At 47.6% G+C, this 22,009-nt stretch overlaps 1 protein-coding gene across 1 annotated transcript in view; it reads right to left on the minus strand.

Moving 5' to 3' along the window:
* Nucleotides 1-22,009, minus strand: part of C2CD3 (C2 domain containing 3 centriole elongation regulator) — a 47,819-nt gene that overhangs the window by 5,450 nt on the left and 20,360 nt on the right. The window contains exons 20-32 of the mRNA XM_086739776.1: nt 20,995-21,115; nt 19,501-19,769; nt 17,671-17,760; nt 15,890-16,510; nt 14,918-15,253; nt 10,561-10,699; nt 9,238-9,302; nt 7,622-7,827; nt 6,758-6,858; nt 5,737-5,913; nt 4,580-4,797; nt 1,506-2,514; nt 1,021-1,120 (exon numbers count right to left, since the gene is read on the minus strand). Of these exons, the coding sequence (XP_086595902.1) occupies nt 1,021-1,120; nt 1,506-2,514; nt 4,580-4,797; nt 5,737-5,913; nt 6,758-6,858; nt 7,622-7,827; nt 9,238-9,302; nt 10,561-10,699; nt 14,918-15,253; nt 15,890-16,510; nt 17,671-17,760; nt 19,501-19,769; nt 20,995-21,115 (3,452 nt within the window). The remainder of the gene's footprint in view (nt 1-1,020; nt 1,121-1,505; nt 2,515-4,579; nt 4,798-5,736; nt 5,914-6,757; nt 6,859-7,621; nt 7,828-9,237; nt 9,303-10,560; nt 10,700-14,917; nt 15,254-15,889; nt 16,511-17,670; nt 17,761-19,500; nt 19,770-20,994; nt 21,116-22,009) is intronic.

Here is a 22,009-nt window from a genome sequence, read left to right on the forward strand (position 1 = left end):
TTAATCCTAAATATCTTAGGATCCCTGAAGCGCACTATGTCCAAGATTCCTCTGACAGAGGTCTTTACCTTCATCAGGAGCAAGTTTCAAGGGCTTTAAGAACAGATAATATTCTGTGAATCAGAAAAAAAAATCATTTTTATAACACAAACCAGCAAAAGATCCGCTGTTTCACCTGAGCTGGAAACATGCTTAATTTAAAGTAGTTTCCATTCCCCCAGAGCTTTCAGATCCTGCCTGCTTCTGTGCTGTTTAACCAAGCTGTTTCCAGTCACACAAATGCTTCTCAGGGCGTCTGTGTCACAGCTCACAGCGAGGGGAACGACGCCGTTACCTTTTCTGGGAGTGGTAAACAAACAGCCCAGCTGCCGCCGCGCCCAGACCCAGAGCAAAGAAAAAAAATACCAGCCCTGCAGCCAGCTGAGCCACAAACCTGCTGGGAAGAAAATTCTCTCTAACCTTCTGCAGTAAAGAAACGTTGATGCACATAAAATCACCTACGAAAGCGCAAAAGCACTCAGCGGCTTTCCTCCAGGAGTAACGCCCGTTCCAGCCACTCCGTGGAAGAGCAGCCACTTGATTCCCCTCAAGGAGAGGCCCTCTGCTGCAAACTCCAAGAGATACCTCTGCCTGTCTATCTAAAATAGATAAATTGGAGCCATAATTACAAGTTACGGCTTGCGTCCTCGAAATCAGGCGCCTTACCTGACGTTAAAGCGCCAAGAAGCGTGGAGCGAGCGCCTGCCGCTCCCACCGACCCCGACGGGGAAGAGCAACATTGGCTATTGGACACAAACCGGTTAAAAAAACCGCAGAAGTGTCGCCGAGGATGCAGCCAGGAATGCTGAAAATGATTCTCACAGAGAGAAGAGGTCTCAGAAAGGTTCTCCTTGACTTGATTTGCAAGCCATGACCTCCAGCCTGAGTGCCGACCATCAAAGAAAGGAAGAAGTACTTCTGTTCGCGCTTTAACGAAGGGACTTCGTTAAACCAGGACAATGAAGGATGTCCCATACTTACTTTCAGGCCTGGGGAAGGATGAGAAGAAATGGTGAGCAGCCTCATGGAGGCTTCCAGCTGCCGGGGCGGAAGGAAGAAGTTGGGAATGACAGGATCGGACCTGAGCAGAGCCGTTAAGGGACAACCGTTGGCAGCGTGTAGATGCGCAAAGATGGAATGAGCCTCACTGTAACGGCTGTTAATGGAGCCCAGGTGGTCCATCTCATTAATTTTAATCAATATTCCATCGTTCCGAACACTTGGCTCTCTCACCCGGCTTCACACAGCACGGACACCAAGTGCTTCACAGAATATATTGGTTTTAAATGGTAAGGAAGTTGTCACTACGCTGCGTGAAACACAACGTAGTGAGGTCTTCCAGCACCTTCCCAGGTCATCGGTTCCAGACTCATTTCCCAGGGAAGAGCTCCACACGGGGAATTTCTCTTCCCAAGGCCAGTGAGATTGTAAGCAGGGAATAGGACACGTTAAGAAAAAAAGGATACGAAACAATTTTCGGTTTGACAGATTTTCCTGACTCTTCCAGCGGGTCTTCACGGCTGTCATCAGAAAAGCTGTCACTGTCTCCTTCCGAGCCCGCCTGGGCTGACACGCTCCTAACGCAGATCTCATCGGAACCGCTTGCTTCCTCGTCTTCACGATCTTCATTTACAACCTCACCGCCTTCCTCCTTCTCTCTTTCTTCTGCGGTTTTTAGCTTGGTCAAACCAACATCTGGTGAGAGTACTTCTTCAGAAGCTGCGCGAAACTCAACATTTTGCTCCACCGGTCGAGTGCTAAATGCTCTATCCCAGTCACAATTCCCATTTCCCACTTCCGACCAACGAGCAGGCGGAAGCAGCTCCTTCCCCGTTGTTTCCGTGCCGCTACTGGAGCTTTGGCAGCCGTCTGTCAGTGCCCAAGGACTGCCCTCGTCTGCGCAGAGGCTAGCGGCGGCGAGCGTGCTTTGGTTGTCACCTTGCAGGACGCTGGAGAAGCTGCTGCTCCGTCTGCTGTTTCCTCTTCGCGAACGGTCTGCATCCACCGAGCGCTGATCTTCAGGCCCCAAGTCTACGGCACCCGGCTCCCCTTCAGACAGCACGCTGGACCAGGGGCTGGTTTTGTCCGTTATGGTTGTTATTTCGTTAAGAGTTCGTGGTTCTAGAACGTCTTCTTCATATTCTTCTTCATATTCTTCCTCGCTGTGGGGCTGGAGGGCAAAAGCACCTTCATCCCCCTGGCTAGGGTCCGTCGGCAAGGGACGCTCATCGGCAGGGACGGCTTGCTCTAGGAGTTCACGCAACATGTGTCTCTGGAACACCGATCTCCCGGAAGAGCACGGCTGCTCCGCGTCACTGCAAACGCTGGGCGAGTCCAGCTCAAGCTGGCCTTGACGTACTTCGGGTCTGGCTTCCTCGTCCTTCTGGCTGGGGACACCGGCGGCACCCAGCTTCCTGCTGCTGTCTGGGGGCACGTTAGGAGATTCTTTCCTGTTTTTAGTCACGCTCTGTAAATCTGATTAATAGAAAACGGCGTCAGTAAATGCAGGCAGTAAACAGTTCACCTTTTAGCTGATTTATTTGGGATTTTTGCAGAAAATCACGTATGTAAGAACGGTTAGGAGTGAAACGTGCTCAGCTCTGCCGCTGCGATCACGCTCTGCTCCCTTTACCAAGCGCAAGGCCGGGAGAAGGCCAGAAGTGCTAAGGAAAAAAGGAAACGTTCAGGATGAAATGACTGGGAAATATAGAAATAGCTACATCAACGGAAAGAAAAAACAATGGACAGTGAAAATTCTCTGAAATACAGGGCACAGCTAAACGAATGGAAAAAATATCTGTTGTTTGGAGAGGCTACAACCGGTTTGGACAGTTGAGAGCCCAGGAGAAGGAGAGGGGAACAGTCTAGACAGCAAAGATGGATAATCAACCCCCTTCTCCTCTCCGAGCTCCCCCAGTTTCATGTAGGGGCCCAGAAGACACAGTTGCTGCTGATATTCTCCAGCTTTCCGTTCCATTTACCAACGCGAATGACAGACGACCGTCAATAAAATATTTGCAAACCAGAAATTCACTCAGTTGTGGCGGTAAAATTATAAAACCTGACAACAAAGAGCTGGCCGTGCTCCTAACACAGGCTCTGAAAAAAACGTGATAGGAGTAGGAGCCCAAACGTTAATAAAATCGACGCAATCCTGAAAACCTCTGGGGATTTGACAACTTCTTTAAAAAGCGACCGTCACCTATTTTTGGTTCCTAGTTAACGGATCTTCTTCGCTTCTCTTTGAGAAAGGAGTTTGTCAGGCTGTGAGGCAAGAGCAAAAGTCTTGCTATAACGTAACGGTGGAGAACATCTGGAGATGGAGAAGGAAGGGTTTGAGACAGGCTGCAGAGAAGAGTATGTACAGAAGCAGTGAAAACTATTCATTAAGATGAGAAGGGGAAGAGAAAGAGCAAAACCTTGGAGAAAATAAAGAAAAAAATGAGAAGATGAAGGTGGTGACACAAGAATGGCAAGTTTTGGCTAACAGAAACGTGTCCTTCAGCCCCATCTCTTGGCAGGGGCAGAAGCAGCACAGAACTTTTCACCTGGCAGCGCTCCGCGCCACAGTTTATTCTCTGCTCTGAGAAATGATTTTAAAAGCTCGTGCTGAGACGCAGAGTGGTTACAACGGAGCCGTTGGAAATGCCGGGCAGTGTGAAAATGCACACCTGACACCACGGTGTCAAAAGAGATACGGTCTCCTCCCCTGCCGTGCCGCACTCCATCCTTATTACGGGTGCCGTTCTGTGTCCAACTGCACTAACGAAAGGGAAAATTAATTGCGGTGATGCCTCTAAAAGAGGAAATGTATTGAATGTGATAAATAGAAAAGAAGTTGCTTACTAAGAGCTTTCTCTTCCCTGCCCAAAATAGCTTTAGTTAGCTATTCGTCGTAGGGCATAACATTCACCTGAAAACAGAGCTATCGTAGAATCACGGAATCACGGAGTGGTTTGGGTGGGAAGGGACCTTCAAAGCCCACCCAGCCCAACCCCCCTGCCAGGAGCAGGGACATCTCCAACCACATCAGGTTGCTCACAGCCCCGGCCGACCTGGCCTGGAATGTTTCCAGGGATGGGGCATCCACCGCCTCTCTGGGCACCCTGGGACACTGCTCCACCACCCTCAACGTAAAAAATTGTGCCAATTTCTGTTAGCAAAGAGTCACAGACTCAGCTCAGCACTACTCTGTGGATTCCTCTTCCACAAGACCTCCCTTTTTCTGCTCAACAGGCGCTGAAATTTAAGTGGAATTTAGGCTATCATCTTGGGAGGGCCTCGACTCCCACCTAACCTCCACTGTCTCTCTTTGGACACTTTGCTTTCAGAGGTGTGGTTTTTCACTCTGCCTGGCATTTCCGAATGTTCCAGTTCAACATTACACCACTGACAGGAGTTTCACAGTCTCTCTGAAGGGTTCTCCCGACGGACCAACACGTTCCGATTACCAACACCAGGAACCGGTCCCGAATACGTAAGAAATTTGAAGATACTTCAACGCTTCTGACAAAAAATTCCAGACCAAGTGACAGCTTACCGTCGATGAGGCTGCTGACCTGAGACACCAACTGACTAGATTTTTCCAAAAGACGGCACGTGCCGGGATCCGCTTCCCGGCTCGCTGCGCCCCGATGATCGCTCTCCCGCTCCTCACGACTGGGTTTGGATGTGTTGCCGTAACCGAAGTCAGGAAAAGACCTGGTCAGCTTCTGACTGAAGTATCTTTGAACCTCATCCAGCTCACTCAAGTTTTTCCTGTAAGAAATTTGGTAAGAGGAAAAAAAAAAAAAAAAGCCTGTGGCAGACTGGTTTTATTTGTATCGTTCCAGACAAGTGTGTGTAAATATGCAAATACAAAATTAAAGGTTATTATTGAAAACCAGACCAGGCGAGGGTTCAGTTTGCTCTGTCTAAGCAAGAGGGTAACGCTCAACAACAAATGCTGAATGAGCTATGAAACTTAGGCTGGAAGTTAAAAAAAAGGAGCGAGTTTTAAACTTATTTAACCAAAGGATGTTGGATTTGAGATGACCTTCCAAAAGAAGTCGTAAAGCCAAGAATATTAATTGACTTCATCAATGAACTTGGTAAAGATTTGGGGATTTCTACCTGCTTAAGGATTTTACAATATATTGCTTGTGGTAGCAGGGAAGGGATGGAATGCCTCAGAAAGTCTCTTTCAGTCCTATTTTCCTACAGATAATAAATAATCTTCTCCTCAGGTTTACACCCGATTTAAACCCAGAACCTAGTCAGAAGAAAAGCAAACGCTTTAAGTAAGGAGAAGGGCATCCTGTTGGGAGAGGACACCCTGCTGCACGCACCGTGAAAATGCTTGCAGGCTGCTCCTCGTATCTGTGAAGGCCAACTGGGCTACTACTGGTGTAAGACGCGCAAAGACGGATAAAGCGAAGCTTTCAAGGCGGATTTGAAAACGCTGCTGTCGCCGTTTCCCTTCAGGCACTCGCAGCAGTGCTAGCGCACCGCAGTCCTAACACTGAGTTGCTCCCCATGTCCTTGCTTTTCCCATCTCATCTCATCCTGCTGTAAATTACGCCGAATCTCACTGACACCTCTTAATCTTATTGTATATTTTAATTTCCTTCAAAATGAGATGAAAGAGTTCTTCGGTTTCAACCTCTCTGTGCAAACCTAAGGCTTCGAATTACCTTGCTGGCTACAGCTCCGCTTTACCTGAGAGCAGTGAGGAGAGAAGCGCGTGACGACAGCGATAACGAGTCCATCCTTGCCGCCCGCTGCGCGTTCCCTTCTGCCTGCTGCAGGGATTCATGGAATCTGCGCACGTTCTGCATGTGCTCTTCGTGACGAGGCGTGTGTGTTCCAGGGGGACTGATTTTGCTAGAAACAGGCCTACATTTAACAAGAGAAAACAGCCTGAAGTCTCTAATTGTGCAAAGTCTGCCAACTGCGAATATCCAACATCTTTAAATGCTTTGAAGAGCCACCGATGGATGAAAAGGTGGGCCCGTGCCAACCTCATGGGGTTCCACCAGGCCAAGGGCCAGGTCCTGCACCTGGGTGGGGGCAATCCCAGCACAAACCCAGGCTGGGGGGGAACGGATGGAGAGCAGCCCTGAGGAGAGGGACTTGGGGGTCCTGGTGGGTGAGAAGCTCAACGTGAGCTGTTGGAGAGGGTCCAGAGGAGGCCACGCAGATGCTGAGAGGGCTGGAGCAGCTCTGCTGTGAGGCCAGGCTGAGAGAGCTGGGGCTGTTCAGCCTGGAGAAGAGGAGGCTCCGGGGAGACCTGTCAGTTTTAAGGGACAGAAAGCAGGAATTGCTGCAGGCTGTCTGACAGTCCTGGTGCTGGAACGCACACTAGCACAGCATTTCACCAGCTGTCGTTCACCGGCCACGGACAGGAGTTCAGCAAAATAAAGGGGATCTGTCAGTGATACTCCATTCTAACACTTATTATCCTTCCTAAAAATAAAACCAAATACAAACACAACCCTCCTAAAGGCCTGGAAGAAAAAAGAACATCTGGGTTTTGGAGAGAGGTACCTGCCTCAGGATTCCTGTCTCCCAGTCCACTCTCTCACTGGTAAAGGGAGTTTGGTGTAATCTTTAAGTCAAAAAATAGGGAAAGACCTTTGAGAGGGCTTGTTATTTTTTTTCAGAAGAGGCAACAGCCTGCAGATAGGCAGAATTCTGAGCCCTGCAAATGGTCAGAATGAGCGACATCCAGCTGCCTTACCGCTCTCGAGCAGGAACACTGACTTCCTTTGATGAGGAATTCAACATCTGCTTGGAAAAGCTTGTAGGATTACTGGGAAACGTTGGAAAGCTGGGCTTCACCTAGAATAAAGAGGAACACTGCCCGTGAACCTTCCACAGCAAGAAAATGGAGAAATTAAAGTAGTATTTTGCTGAGCTAAGCAACAAATACTTCATTTTTCTAAATAGCTTTAAATTTGTGAAGAATTTTCCAGCACTGAGCCAAAGCACCATTCCACAACACTCTTATCGCAGAAACATTTAATTCCCCCCACACTACTGAAGAGTAAACTGATGGAAAGTAGGGTACGTGGGCTCCATGACACGTGTATATCATAGCCCCGTGTAACTGGAAAGTCTAGAGAGGAAAGAAAAAACCACAAGAAATGGAAAATCTTCCAGAAAAATAAATTTCTGCCAAATTAGAAACTTCCTAACCCACAGAGGGCTGAATTTACAGTATGTTTTTGGGCATCAGCTGCCACCCAAAGCAGCAATGAGAGCAACGTCAGGCTCCCAGACATCTAAAACCACAGAATATTCTCCTAACAATTAAAAAAAAAAACAAAACCAAACCAGGAAGCAACAACAGAGTGAGGCCGCTGGCGATGTTCATGACCTAGGTTTGACTGAGGGCTGCGAGCAGTGTTGGCCTGCAGCTACCACAGAAACACACAGCAGAGTTCTTCAACAAGGAATTGGGCGTTTCTGGCACGTTTACACAGGCCGATCCATCAGAGCAGTGTGAATCGGCAATGTTTGCTCATCACTGCAGAAACCCACGCCGTGCTGATTCTCAGGGATTTAATCAGACACGCACGGGGGAGGAAACTGAAATACGTACCGAAGAACTTGGCGGCTGGGTCCGGATCCTTGCCTGCCGTTCTTCTTTGAGATTACTGACGTTTTGAAGAGGGGAAACCGCTACTTTGATCTGCCCTCGGCACTGCCCGCCGAAGTCCGTAATATTGTACCACCCGCACACGAGCTGGAAGCCAGACAGGAGAGGAGAGAGGTCCACCGATGCAAATCCTATCACTCGCTCGGTCTCTGGGGAAGAGGAATGTGAAGCACATGTTCATTTACACTGCATGGAAACGAAATATTTTCAGGAATGCTACAAATCAGCCAGTTACACAGCCCTTGGAATACGTCTGGACTTCACAGGGAAAGACATAAGACTGAAAAAAATGGTTTAAAAGCTGACAGCTCTCATGAGGTAAAGAGCAAGAAAAGAGTGGAATAAAAAAAAAAGTGGAGGAAATAGAAAATAGAGTTTAAGACAACAGAAACTACAGGTGGTGGGTGCCCCATCCCCGGAAACATTCCAGGCCAGGTTGGCCGGGGCTCTGAGCAACCTGATGTGGTTGGAGATGTCCCTGCTCCTGGCAGGGGGGTTGGGCTGGGTGGGCTTGGAAGGTCCCTTCCCACCCAAACCCTCCTGTGATTCTATGAAATAAAAGGCAATGAGACTTGATAAAATTAACCTGGAGGCCAATCCAGGGACCTCAGCAGATGCATTCCCCCTCCAGAATTGCACTCCCACTTCAGATACTCCTGTTTCTTCCCTTTCCGCTTTGCCAAAACTTTCGAAAACGCTGACTTGTCATTACGCTGTTGCATTTTTGTGCGACATTTTGTCTTTTCTGTCTTGCAAATTTATTTAAAACACTGAACAAACAATCCTATCCAAGAAGAGGATATTACTTGGATTACCAAATTATTACATTCAGCTAAAAATGTCCCTGCAGAGAAGATGAGAGAGCAGGGCAGGGAGAGGGACTGGCAGGAGAATCACTCTGTACACGATACAGAGAAGGGCTGAGTTACACAGCAAGTTTATTTTTGAAGCAAGAAATCAGTCAGCTGAAATTTAATGTGTAAAAAGAAGAAAAAAAGCCAGTATTTTAAAGATCTTGCAGTTTCCACTGAAGAAACAGAACTCTCTTCCCAACAACAAACAGATTTTTGCACTTGGTTGGATTAATTAAATATTGGAGGATCTGGGCTAGCCACAAAACAAGCAAACACCGGTTTGAACTATTAGCAGCATCTTCCATCATGTAACAATTAACAGCAGGGTCAGTAAAGCTGCTCACAGAAAGCTTTTACGTCGTTAGGTTTGAAACCCAGAGCCTTCAGCTGTCCCAGTGAATGCTGACACTGGACAGAGGAGCAATTGTTAAAATATATCCAGTATAAAAGGATTTGATCACAAGGGGCTGGCCACGCTTCAACCCACTGCAGAGGTAACAAACAGCGTGTGACAGACACAGTAAAGAACAGGAATTCTCCTTTTCACGAGGAAAATTCAGCCTCTGAAATACTGTCCAGTTTTAAATTATCTCCAGCATTCTTCTAGCGCAAGGTAAAAAAATATCTTTACGGCTTGTACTAAATACAAGTCACCCAAGGGATGCAGCAAAAGCACTCCTCTCAATACTGCACCGCGAACTTTACCTGCTTTATGCCACACTTTGAAGACCAAGGTTTGCTGTGGATCCAGCAGAAGTTCTTTGGATAATCTGTGAAGAACAAAAGCATAATTTGTTATGTAAAGTAGGAAAAGGGGCAAGCACAGTAAAATGCCTCTGAAGATTCAGCGCCATCGTATCTTTCCAGACAAATCAGTTTCCTCCTGGAATGAAGGAGGGGGAAAAAGACGCAACAAAAACCAAAATCATGGAGCCCTCAAAAGCATAACTGTCTTTACATGGCTTGGGCTGTTGTTTATTCAATATATATTTCCCTCTCCCCTCTCTTGTTGTAAATTTAAGAGAGGGCAATGAAGCCAGAAAGAAATGGAAATACAGTTAATCTCCTGACTCAGTGACAGCAAAGCACCGGGGTCGAATGTAGAACAGCTTTTAAAGCTGCTTGAAGCAATTCAGATAGAACTCCAAGCATAAGCAACCTCTGAAACAAAACTTCAGCTATCGATCTTTCAATGGTTTAACCGCCACATCACACGTTCCCTTGAGCCAAAAACCCAGCTCTGCACTCTGGCACAGAAGCCCGCTCCTGTGCCGGCGCTGGTTTTGTGACGCACGCCTTTCGTGGTGGACAAAATAAACTCAGTACGCTTTCTTGTGGCCTGCAACAGACTTGTTCTACCTGGTTTAGAAAACACCTTTGGCTACGGCTTTGGAATTAATTCAAAATCTGGTGTAGAAACACTGGGGAAGCCACAAGCCCACAAACACAGGTTTGTTACTGAATATTACCACGGGCTGAGGTTCCTTGGAGTGGTCTGCTCTAATTTAGGCCCAGATATCCAAGTCTGAGCTATGTTCCCTACACTATTTCGGCAGTCGTTGGAGAGCAATAGGCATCCTTAGGGAATTTTGTCCTGAGACGGGTCTCTAACACAGGTCAAGTGACTCACCAAAGCGAGGAAGCGCCTGCGTCTCTCCAGCGAGGAGAGGAAGCCAAGGCTGAGTTAGAAATCTAACATAAAGTTACAGCAGGTGAATCCAAACTTAAGAGCTCTGCTCCGGAACAAGGGCCTCAGTTCTAAGCGTGAAATAAAGTACAAGATACAGAAAAAGCCAAAAAAATTGGATCAAGTCTTACTTAACCTTTCCAAGAGTCCTTTAGCAATTAGCAGCCTCTTCCTCTAGATGAGGAAACCACAGACGAGTGGAAGCATGCTGACTCACCCAAGGTCTTAAGCCGAAATACAACACAGCAAGGTTCAAGCTTCCTCATGTAAGCTTAAGACCTTTTGACATGTAAGCTGGCTGTCAGATCCAGAGTGCGCTTGTGCAGGTTCACATCGCTTACCTCGCCTGCTGCTGAAAATCCCAGACCGGTGAGTCCGTGTTTTCTACTACTGAAGTGGTTACTGGAGCATCTGCGCCAGCGACAGCGAACGATACGCAGCTACTGGGTGCTGTTACTTCACGTTCTGTCAAAGGACTCCCTAAAATTATGCAGAATTAAATACAGATTTGTGATTAATAATTAAAAAAAAATATGTAAAGGCAGTTCAGCAATTAAAAACAGGTAATTAACAAAGAAATCCACCATCTAGGAAACGCTCCTTTTCATCGGTGGAGCTGAAAATACTTTGTATTTAGGATGGGAGTAAATATTACATCAGCCTTTCACAGAGCAGAAACTGGAGAAACAGAAAAACCATTTGCCCAAGTTCATCTGAGAAATCAGAGGCAAAGCTAGGAACAAACCCAGGTCCCCGCAACGCCACGCCCGTGCTTGACCTGCCCTCCATGCCGGGCCACGGATTTTGGCAATCCTAGCTGCAAATATAGAAAATATCCAGCGTTACAAAAAGCAGCTGGGCTTAAAAACTGGGTTGCTGAGAGGAAGCTCACTTATGCTGACTGAATACGGAAACACACACCCAGTGTTAATGACACCCAAGGATTAATAACCTTTTTTACAGCCTCTATTAGTTTACTCTTCGCTACAAGACCCCTTGCATAAGGATAGTTCAGGGCTGGAACCGTAAGTGTTTTCTCCCTCATTTCTCCTGAAATAACCTGGGAAAAGGTTTGTGAGAAAACAGATAATGAATTAACTAGTCTGACTTAATTGGGTAAGTTTGCACTTCGAGGCAGATGGTTTCTCATCAGAGGAACGCAGGGGCAAATTAAGGGATGGAGCTGGATGTTCCCCCGACGCCGATGGACATTACGGATTAGAGATCGTTGAATGAATGATGCAGAAAGCACACAACCACCTGCCCTGAGCTGTAGCCCAAAATGGAGAGGGGGGGTGCTTAGGGCCTCTTCCCTTCTGCCTGTGACCCTTCCTCCAAGCTTGCACCCTCTTAGCCATGTTCTCATTAACGGGATTAATTTGCTGCCCCGTATCACGGCTTGTAAAGCCGCAGTAGCGTTTTACAGAGCTGCTGGATGCGTAGCTGGCAAAATCTGCCAGGAGACACGGACTTGGCCAAGGGGAAACGAGGTCAGACCTGGCAGCCCGCGATCGCTCGGTTGTTACAGACCGTTCCCTCCTTTCTGCTTTCAGCAGGTGGCTTCGGACTTTTCCAAAACCTCGCTGGCCTGAATGACCAAAACTGGCGAGTATGGATCTGATTTAACTAAAATGAATTCTCTTTTCTCCTGAAGTCTGATTCTCCATGAAAATATGATCAAATGTGATTGATTTGCAGCAGCTTACTGAGTTACCGCTCATTTATGCCTCGTCCATGAGGATTTGCTTGAGAACAAGATTTTTTTTTTTTAAATATCCACAGTTACATGCCACACAAAACTCTTTGCAGTTTGATAAGACTGTAGGTAGGACAATTCAAACACAGATGTGGGCAACGTGAGCTCAACTTAGAGAAAGAAGCAAGACTTTTCTAGGCTAGCTCACCGTCTCCTGCGTGTAAAGGCAGACCTAAAATCAATTGATTCAAAGGCAAAACCAGCATTTTGGAAGTGTTAGCTTGCTTTTCTTCTAGCAAAAAAAAAGCCGGTAATAGAAAGAATTGTCGGGTCTGATAAGAAAGCTCAGCCATAATCAAAGGAGTCTTACAGAGCCTGACTTAGCCCAGCAAGTCCCAGTGCTTGAACTTTGCAAAGAAGTTACACTTAGTTTTATTCTGCTTCATAGCTGGAGATGAGGTGAGAGAAGGAACTGAGGTGGGTGACCTGACGCTTCAGGAAGCGGGTGGTGAAACACAAAAGCTTTAAGCCTGGGGCACCTCCTGCATGACGTGGTCTGGACTGGCAGCGTAAGGTGGCGATGGCCACCACACGGCTGAAGGGTTGCTGGAAATACGTTCTTCACGTTCTTCCGAAAGGAGAGTTGTCCATGCGACAAAAGGTTCTGTAAGGAGCATCCTGGCAGAGAAGCCAGGAGTGGGAAGGGAAACTCCTCCTATTTTGTTAGAGATGACAGGCTGAGAGAGCTGGGGCTGTTCAGCCTGGAGAAGAGGAGGCTCCGGGGAGAGCTGAGAGCGGCTCCCAGTGCCCAAAGGGGGCTGCAGGAAAGGTGGGGAGAGACTCTTCAGCAGGGCCTGCTGTGACCCAAACCATTCTGTGATTCTATGGTTCTATGATCTTCCATCGATAAACACCCGGACCTACAGCCCAGCTTGCGCTCCTACGCAATCCCACCAATCCAGCAGCCATTCGCTAGTGGTGAAGCTTGACTTTAAAAAAAGACCATCACAGATAGAAGAAAATTAACAGATATCTGTTCCCTGGGGATGTGAGCACTGTACAGAAAAAAGCAGAAAAACACGGCAGGAAGAGGTTAGCAACTGCAGATTAAAGTGACTTCAGTCCTTAAAAGATGGATGGAAAATTCTGCTCTAATATTGTTTGAAACAGCGCTCAAAAGAGTTAGAACTAAGCTAGAGAAAAGAGTTGTTGGTTGGACCTTCTGCATTTTGTAGAACTATTGCTTTTTCTATCCAATTAATTTCATTCCTTCCCAATGTTATGAAATTTAGGCTATTTCTGTTCTTTATATTATTTGAAAGGTGAAGAAAAAGAAAAGAGGAAAACTGACTTTAGACCATGAGAAATACAAAGAGGCCTGCAGAAACATTTTGCATCTTCACTCAGTTTCTGAAAACTGTGTATGTTAAGTAATTCTTCCAAACTGCAGGAAGTTTGTCATTCATATCATACTGGACTGGAAAAGTATTCCAGTCTTTTCATCTGTAACACAATAATGAAACTGTTATGATGAAGAATGAAAATTCTCCTTGAAACCAGTTTATACAGTATTTGTTTCAGCGTATCAGTTGCCTCTGTTACTTCCAAAAATCCCCTAGAAAGATAAGTTGTTTGAAGATGAAAATATTGCAGCAGTGTACGCTATCAAAAGAAATCTCCTTTGTCCCAGCAAAAACTTTGCAGTAGTAAGCAACGTTGCACCAGGTTTCCAAAGACTATGAATTCCAGAAGATTACAGAATCATTATAAAAAAGCCATCTGTGCGGCTTAGAATTAGAGTCACAGAATCACAGAAGGGTTTGGGTGGGAAGGGACCTTCAAAGCCCACCCAGCCCAACCCCCTGCCAGGAGCAGGGACATCTCCAACCACATCAGGTTGCTCACAGCCCCGGCCAACCTGGCCTGGAATGTTTCCAGGGATGGGGCACCCACCGCCTCTCTGGGCACCCTGGGCCAACACCAATTACTTAGACTTAAATCCTGGCTTATATTTGACTCTTTCAGTTGTGTTACCACACTGTGAAATGCCGAGTGCTCCTTTCTGGCACATCACCTGGACTGTGAAGCAGTTGATCTGAACAGAGACGTTTCCAGTAAATCACTTTGGGTCAGTTATTCCTCTTTGTGTTTAGGCAGCGTGCAACGGCCCAAACCAAGATCACATCGCTCCAAGCGCCGAGCAAACACAAAGCGATGGAGTCACGCAGTGCTGGAGGTGCCCGAGGCGACGGGCAGAGCACCCGGCGTGTTTTAAAAGGTTTATTTATCCCATCTTTAACAAAGAGATTCATTTACAGACTGCAACTTGAGGGAAAAACAAAAGGCTCCAAAAACCTGCAGATCCACCGAGCGTGTTATGTCGCTGCACGTCAAGGACCAAACATCACCTGCTAGGAAGGAATATTTTAATACGCTTAGCATAAATTTGAAAGCAAAGTGCACTTCTTCGCTGCCCCCCAACACAGTGATTGGTCACCGAACGGTAATTCCCACTCTACGGAGCGGGAAGAAGCGTGTCGAGCCCGGGCGAGCTCAGATTTGCTCTGCCCTTTCGCTGCCCTTGCTCGCTCTGTGGCTGGCAGTCTCCAGATAGCACGGGTAAGGCAGCTTTACAAACCGATTACACGCTAAAAATGCAAATTTGCAAGAGTCTTTGAGATACGAGCGTCTTGGGGTTAAGTTATTCAGATAACGCTTAACTCCAGAATTCAGCTGCCATCTGTCACAGCGAGCATTATGTTATTTATATTTTGGATTTTATTAATAGAGATCAGCTGAATAACTTAACCTCCTGCTTCCCCTGGGCTTACACAACGATGCGGCGCTCAGGGTTGCAACACTGAGGCCAAGTTCCAAACCGATCACATCCATTCATTGTTCAGGAGTAAGTGTAAGTGCTCCATGCAGTACCTGTTACGAACAGATCCCAGGGAAAAAGAAATAAAAGAAAAAAAGAAAGAAAACCAGGGTGGTGGTGTTACCTTTTAAACTTAGATGCATTGCTCTTTCCACAAGGACATTGACAGCGACTGTGTTTTCCAGAAACATCGCGTCCTCTTCTTGTGCTTTGGCACTGATTATTTCTGAGCTTACAATATCCAGTTTCTGACTCTGATTTTCAGAGACCTCTTGGCTCTGATCATTCTGCTGGTCTTTCTCTGGGGCTTTCTCTGTGCCTTCATCCTCACTGTTGCTGTATTCCTCGGCCCAGTGAACTCTGCAGGGCAGGGCAGGAGAAGCGGAAGAAAGGACGACGTGAACGCGTACAGCAGCTCCTGCTAGGTTTGCAGCGTTGCATCTGAACAACGGGTAAACGCCTGCAAGAGAATTCACAACCAACCAGCTAAACAAGCCAAGGAAAAACGAGGATCTTGGAAAACAGCCGGTACAGTTCGTTACAGTAAAGATCGCACATCAGACCAGCAGAATGAATTTTGATTTTCAGTAATTTCTATGCAAGGTATCAAGCAGAGCCTTCTTAATGAAACATTCCCCATCGATCCACACAGGTTAGCTGCTCTCCCTGTTACTGATCATCGCTGCCAATTTTTCACCCATTTAAACTAAGTTTGGAATTCGGAGAAGCCAGCGTTTTAACCTTGTTTCTCTTCGGTGAAAGGAGGAGTTGAGTGTGTGTTGCCCCCAGGACAAAACAAAGCTGGCAGAGAAGCAACCAAACTAAAAAATCAGTAAAGAGGAATAAAATACGATAATGTTCATAGAACCACAGGAGGGTTTGGGTGGGAAGGGACCTTCCAAGCCCACCCAGCCCAACCCCCTGCCAGGAGCAGGGACATCTCCAACCACATCAGGTTGCTCAGAGCCCCGGCCAACCTGGCCTGGAATGTTTCCAGCTTCTCTGGGCAACTGTGCCAGTGCCCCACCACCCTCCAAATAAAGAATTTCTTCCTTATGCTCATCTAAACCTACCATTCTGTTCTTTAAGAACTTACCACTAACGCTTAGTGTCGTCCTTGAGCTCTCTGCTAAGGCTGCGAGGTCGACATAGGCAGATCCAACAAGACGATCTGTATCAAGTGGTCTTTCTGCATCATTTTCTTTACCGTAGGCCCACCACACCTGGATTTCTAACTTCTCTTCTCTGAAGAACCAAAGCAGTCCTTGACTCCTTCTGAGAGTCACCTTATTGGGTTTCTTAAAGTTCACCGTAACGTTCTTAGTGTCGTCACTCAATTTTGGCCTCCGAAGCGAAGTGCACGTGGCCTCCTGGTCATACAGCTTATACCTGAGGTAGCAGTAAGTGTTTTTATTTAGGTGCGTCTGGCCTGCGAGCAGCAGGCAGTGGACTGGCAGCCACACTCTTGGAGTTGAGATGGTCACAGTCGCTGGATCAGCGCTCTGCTCCCATTCGTCGCTACCTTCCGTGCTGTCTTCACGGCTCTCCTCGCTTTTCCACCCTAAGAGCTTCGCCGCCTCCAAAACACGCTCTCTGTCGTCCTGATGAGCAAAGGTGACGGAAAGCTCCAGCCCTCCCACAATGGCCTGCGTGACGTTTGTGCAGTGCGAAGGCATCGAACCTTCAGGCAGGGTAACGGGGTACCAGCCCATAATACCTGCAGGAGAGACTGTGATCAGACATCCTACCTTTTAAAAACATCAGTAAAGAATTTTCTGCTCTCTGGTCATTAACCAAGGACCGGCACTTGAAGTGCTTATTTCCTGTGAAAGTTTGGAATTTGCCAAATGATTTATCACCTGTAAAAGCAGCACGATGTGAGACCCCAAAAAATCTCACCAGTAGTTCTGATCCTGAAGGCGTTTTACTTCCCGTTTCATCGACAACACCCATTTTACAACAAAACTATATCCCACGAATCTCCAGTTATAAAATTAAGCATTCTCAGTTTTTTTCCTAATCTATTCCCATTACAAATAAACGCAAAACTTCATGCTGGAGAAAATCAGCATTTTCCTGTCCCAGCAGGCCCTGCTGAAGAGTCTCTCCCCACCTTTCCTGCAGCCCCCTTTGGGCACTGGGAGCCGCTCTCAGCTCTCCCCGGAGCCTCCTCTTCTCCAGGCTGAACAGCCCCAGCTCTCTCAGCCTGGCCTCACAGCAGAGCTGCTCCAGCCCTCTCAGCATCTGCGTGGCCTCCTCTGGACCCTCTCCAGCAGCTCCACGTCCTTCTGCTGTTGGGGGCTCCAGAGCTGGACGCAGCGCTGCAGGGGGGTCTCCCCAGAGCGGAGCAGAGGGGCAGAATCCCCTCCCTCGCCCTGCTGCCCACGCTGTGGGGATGCAGCCCAGGGTGCCGTTGGTTTCTGGGCTGTGAGCGCACGTTGCCGGCTCGTGTTGAGCTTCTCGCCCACCAGCACCCCCAAGTCCTTCTCCTCAGGGCTGCTCTCCATCCGTTCCCCCCCAGCCTGGATTTGTGCTGGGATTGCCGCCACCCACGTGCAGGACCTTGCCCTTGGCCTGGTTGAACTCCATGAATATACTGGTTTAGGCTGCCATGGAGTTAAATTTTCTTCATGTTGGCTTCAGAATATTCATTCAGCTACTATACATCCTACCCCCTGAAAACAGATCTTCAAACAACAACCTCTTTATGAGTTTTCTAATACAAGATTTTTAGTGCAGATACGTGCAATGTCTGAAAGAACTTTGGTCTAAAAAAATAAAAAACCAACCAAAAAACCACACTGGGAATGACAATTGTTTTAAGGAATGACAATAGCGTGTACACAGAGTGTCAGCAGCGTAACACTGCTGTATTACCTGATCTTCTCCTCAGCAGGTCTCTGGTGGGAACTGTGACTGTCCCAAGAAGATAATCTCTTGATGTCCGAGCTGGCAACGTGTCAGGGGCTGGAAAAGAAATAATTTTGTAAATATACCAAGCTAGAACACAAGGATTAGAAGTAACAGTATATGCTGCATCACCTCAACAGCAAACAGCTCAGCCGTCATGCTGAAAACCCTTCTACCCATGAAAAAAACCAACAAAAACCAAAACAAATGGCCCAGGGCGTGTCAGGCCAAAATCAGTGAGAAACAGGGGTGTAAAGAAAACCTGGGTGTAGGTCTTGTCAGTGCACGTTCATGACAGGGTTCATGCTCTGCCACCACTGAATTTGGAGGATTTTTTAGGGAATATTTCCACAGATGAGCGTTAGGTAACCAGTGGGGAGCTAGTGGTACATCACAACTCGCTTACCCCAACAAGATGCCATTCCTGACTTTCCTCCCCCAGGAGTAGAAAACAATGTCATCTTTAGCTAAATCTTGTATCCCTGAAGAGAGCTGAGGTAATCACATCTATCAGCAACTGCACAGAACAGTCTCTGAAGCATTCCAGGTCAGGCTGGTTGGGGCTCTGAGCAACCTGATCTAGGTGGAGATGTAAGGCCTCTGACACGGCCTCCCACCACATCCTTCTTTCTAAAATGGAGAGACATGGATTTGAGGGACAGACCACTCAGGGGATAAGGAACTGGCTGGATGGTCACACTCAGAGAGTGGTGGTCAATGGTTCGATGTCCAAGTGGAGACCGGTGACGAGTAGCGTCCCTCAGGGGTCCGTGTTGGGCTCAGCCCTGTTCAACATCTTTGTCGGCAACATGGACAGCGGGACACAGCGCACCCTCAGCAAGTTCACCAACGACACCGAGCTGTGTGGTGCCGTCGACGCGCTGGAGGGGAGAGATCCATCCAGAGGGACCTGGACAGGCTGGAGAGGTGGGCCCGTGCCAACCTCACGGGGTTCAACCAGGCCAAGGGCAAGGTCCTGCCCGTGGGTGGGGGCAATCCCAGCACAAATCCAGGCTGGGGGGGAACGGATGGAGAGCAGCCCTGAGGAGAAGGACTTGGGGGTGCTGGTGGGCGAGAAGCTCAACACGAGCCGGCAACGTGCGCTCACAGCCCAGAAACCAACGGCACCCTGGGCTGCACCCCCACAGCGTGGGCAGCAGGGCGAGGGAGGGGATTCTGCCCCTCTGCTCCGCTCTGGGGAGACCCCCCTGCAGCGCTGCGTCCAGCTCTGGAGCCCCCAACAGCAGAAGGACGTGGAGCTGCTGGAGAGGGTCCAGAGGAGGCCACGCAGATGCTGAGAGGGCTGGAGCAGCTCTGCTGTGAGGCCAGGCTGAGAGAGCTGGGGCTGTTCAGCCTGGAGAAGAGGAGGCTCCGGGGAGAGCTGAGAGCGGCTCCCAGTGCCCAAAGGGGGCTGCAGGAAAGGTGGGGAGAGACTCTGCAGCAGGGCCTGCTGGGACAGGACGAGGGGTCATGGTTTCAAAATAGAGGGAGGGAGATTCAGACTGAATATCAGGAAGAAATTTTTCACACTGAGGGTGGTGAGGCACTGTCCCAGGTTGCCCAGAGAGGCGGTGGATGCCCCATCCCTGGAAACATTCCAGGCCAGGTTGGCCGGGGCTCTGAGCAACCTGATGTGGTTGGAGATGTCCCTGCTCCTGGCAGGGGGGTTGGGCTGGGTGGACTTGAAAGGTCCCTTCCAAACCATTCCATAAAGAGTCTCTCTTCTAAACTAAAAGTTAAGGGGACTGGATCATTCTGCAGCAGCATTCATTCTCTGTAATTACTCCTACTCCTTACCCGACTTGGTGCTCTGATGGTAGACAGAGAAGACGATTTGGGCAGACTCCAAGAGTTCCCCCAGAGAAGAGGCTTCTCCACTGCTTTTCTGAATGACGAGGTTACAAGGAAACTCTACGCGATGCTGGAACTCTGGGCAGAAAGTAGAAGCCACAGCTCGTGTGTTGCGTCTCTCTGCCTCCGGTAGGAAGGAGAGGTGCACGGAGACGTAAGCGTTAACTCCCACGCCTGCATAGTAGTGGACTGAAGGGTTCTTTTGTGCCACAGCTCTTCATTTAGTATGTAAAAAGAAAAGAAGAAAGAAAATTAATGTAATGTGCAAGGAACCTAGGGACTAATGCAATTAAAGCAAAGGTTTCAAGTCTTCGTGGTGAAAAGTCTGGACAGAACAGTGAATGTAAGTCAAAACAGATGTGGGTTCTGGCTGCGTATTATTTTTCACCATTTTCTTCCATCTCAACATACTAGGAACAGATATGAAATGGTGAGAGTAACTACCACAAGGTCCGTCACTGGTGGCTGTGCTCGCATCATCGCCAGGCCCTGAAACTAACGTGGCTGAGAAAGTACTCAGCACCTTTACAAACATCCCACGCTGCAGAAAAAGCCGTAGGATAACTTCCCAGAGAACTTGCTCTAGGAGGAAGCAAAAGGCCAAGTCAAATTATTTTTACGGACCAGTACTGACAAGCAAAAGGCGGTGAAATTAGCAGATGGAATTATTTAGAAGCAAAACAGACTCAGGTATTACTCAGGTCATATTATTTGCTAATTCCTGATGAGGAATCTGAGGTCATTCCACTTTCCTAACTTCTCCAAGCACTTCTCCAAGGAGTGATCCTCATCTGACAGAGTCTACTTGAATTAAGACGGATCAGGAGCTCAGCAACACTGACAAAGGGTCGCTGAGCACCGCCCCAGAACAACAGGAGCCACCCTTCTCTCACGGAACTGACTCCCTCTCTTCTAGCCCTGTCTTTCTTAATTCTTGAGAATCGCATATGGGAACTAAGGTCAGGTGATACTATCCACCCAGAGCAGCAGCCTTCTGGTGAAACGGAACATGCTGCAGTTACTCCTTAGTTTATCCATGTTTCCACAGTGAAATTCAAGAGGACAAGTCTCAGCTAGCTTTTAAATAGCATCGGTAACACCAAGATCCAGGGCCCAAACAGGTACCATTTTATATCGGCCAATTCTTACACCAGCCTTTGGTGTAGAAAAATGTGGAAATGGAGAAAAATGCACCCTTACGATCTCGATCCTTCTGCAGAAGGAATGCTACCACACTGTACCGCAGCTTAAGGGACAAAAATAACCACTGATGTTCTTTATGAAGTTATTTTCCCTTCTGCTCAGAACCCAGTTTGCATCTCGGTCTCTCCAGATGGAAACTTGGCCAGTTACCACTTGTTCTAATCCAACATCTCAGCCTGCTGCCTCCAGATAAAGCTATTTTAAGAGAAGAATCTTCCTCTTGGAATTAGGCTTTACCTAGCTGCTGCTTGCAAACCAGCTGCTCTGTGTATTTGTACGCAAAGAGAAACAGCTTGAGCAGTTACTCCCGCTGCTGTTTTCACGGATCGCTGGTATCTCACACTCACATCCAGCAAGCCTGGGTTAAATGAAAGAAAGAAAGGAAAGAAATGGTCAGGTTTTTACAAAGTTACAGCCAATATAATCAATACTTGGTTATACCTCTTAATGCAAAACTTGGTGTATTAGTGCAAAAAAATAATTCCATCTGAAATCCACCGAGATGGAGTGTGCAAGGTGCTGTACTTCAGCCAGAAGTTACGGAGGCGCAGAGGGAAATTTTAACGACCGCGTCCTGCAAGCTGACCTACTGGCAGGCAGGTCAGATGGTCTTAACGGCTCCTTCTCACTGGTAAATTGATGGCGTAGTAAAACTAGGGGAGGCTGTTTAAGCCAGCCGCGCCCTCGTGTGTGCGCTCATTGTAATGCTTTTTAAATATCCTGCTGCAGTATTTCAACACGTCTTTTTTATAGTACTGCAGCGACAAAATCTTCAGAGGGAGACTTTCTGCTGCTGCACGTGGCTAAGCTAATGCAAAATAATCGAAGCATACTGAACTCCCTCTGCAGCCCCAGCTTTTTTCTGGATATTTTTACCCAAAAAGCTGCCTCAGATTTCCTCAGTGGCCCTCCCAGAGCTGATGTTTGTATCCTTTGAAAGAACCACAGCAGAACAGAAAGATCACTGCTCACACCATGTACCATAAACAGCCCTTCTTCAGATTTCCCATTCCCCGCCTTACATGGGAATCTGAACTACGGACTGGCTTATCTGGCAACTCAGCAGTGCAATACACAGGGAGGGTTTTGAAAAATTTGTTAGGAGTTTGAGGATTGCTCCTGTTCAATCACTGATTCTTCACTAGGTATGGCGACAGTGAAAGCTGGGAGGAAACCGCTCATGGTTGATATGAGTTGTTAACATAAATATATATTTTTATTTGCCTTGGAAGCAAATAATTAGACTTTCATT

This window comes from Chlamydotis macqueenii, chromosome 1 (assembly GCF_036417535.1).
Source record: "Chlamydotis macqueenii isolate bChlMac1 chromosome 1, bChlMac1.mat, whole genome shotgun sequence".
Lineage (NCBI taxonomy): Eukaryota > Metazoa > Chordata > Aves > Otidiformes > Otididae > Chlamydotis > Chlamydotis macqueenii.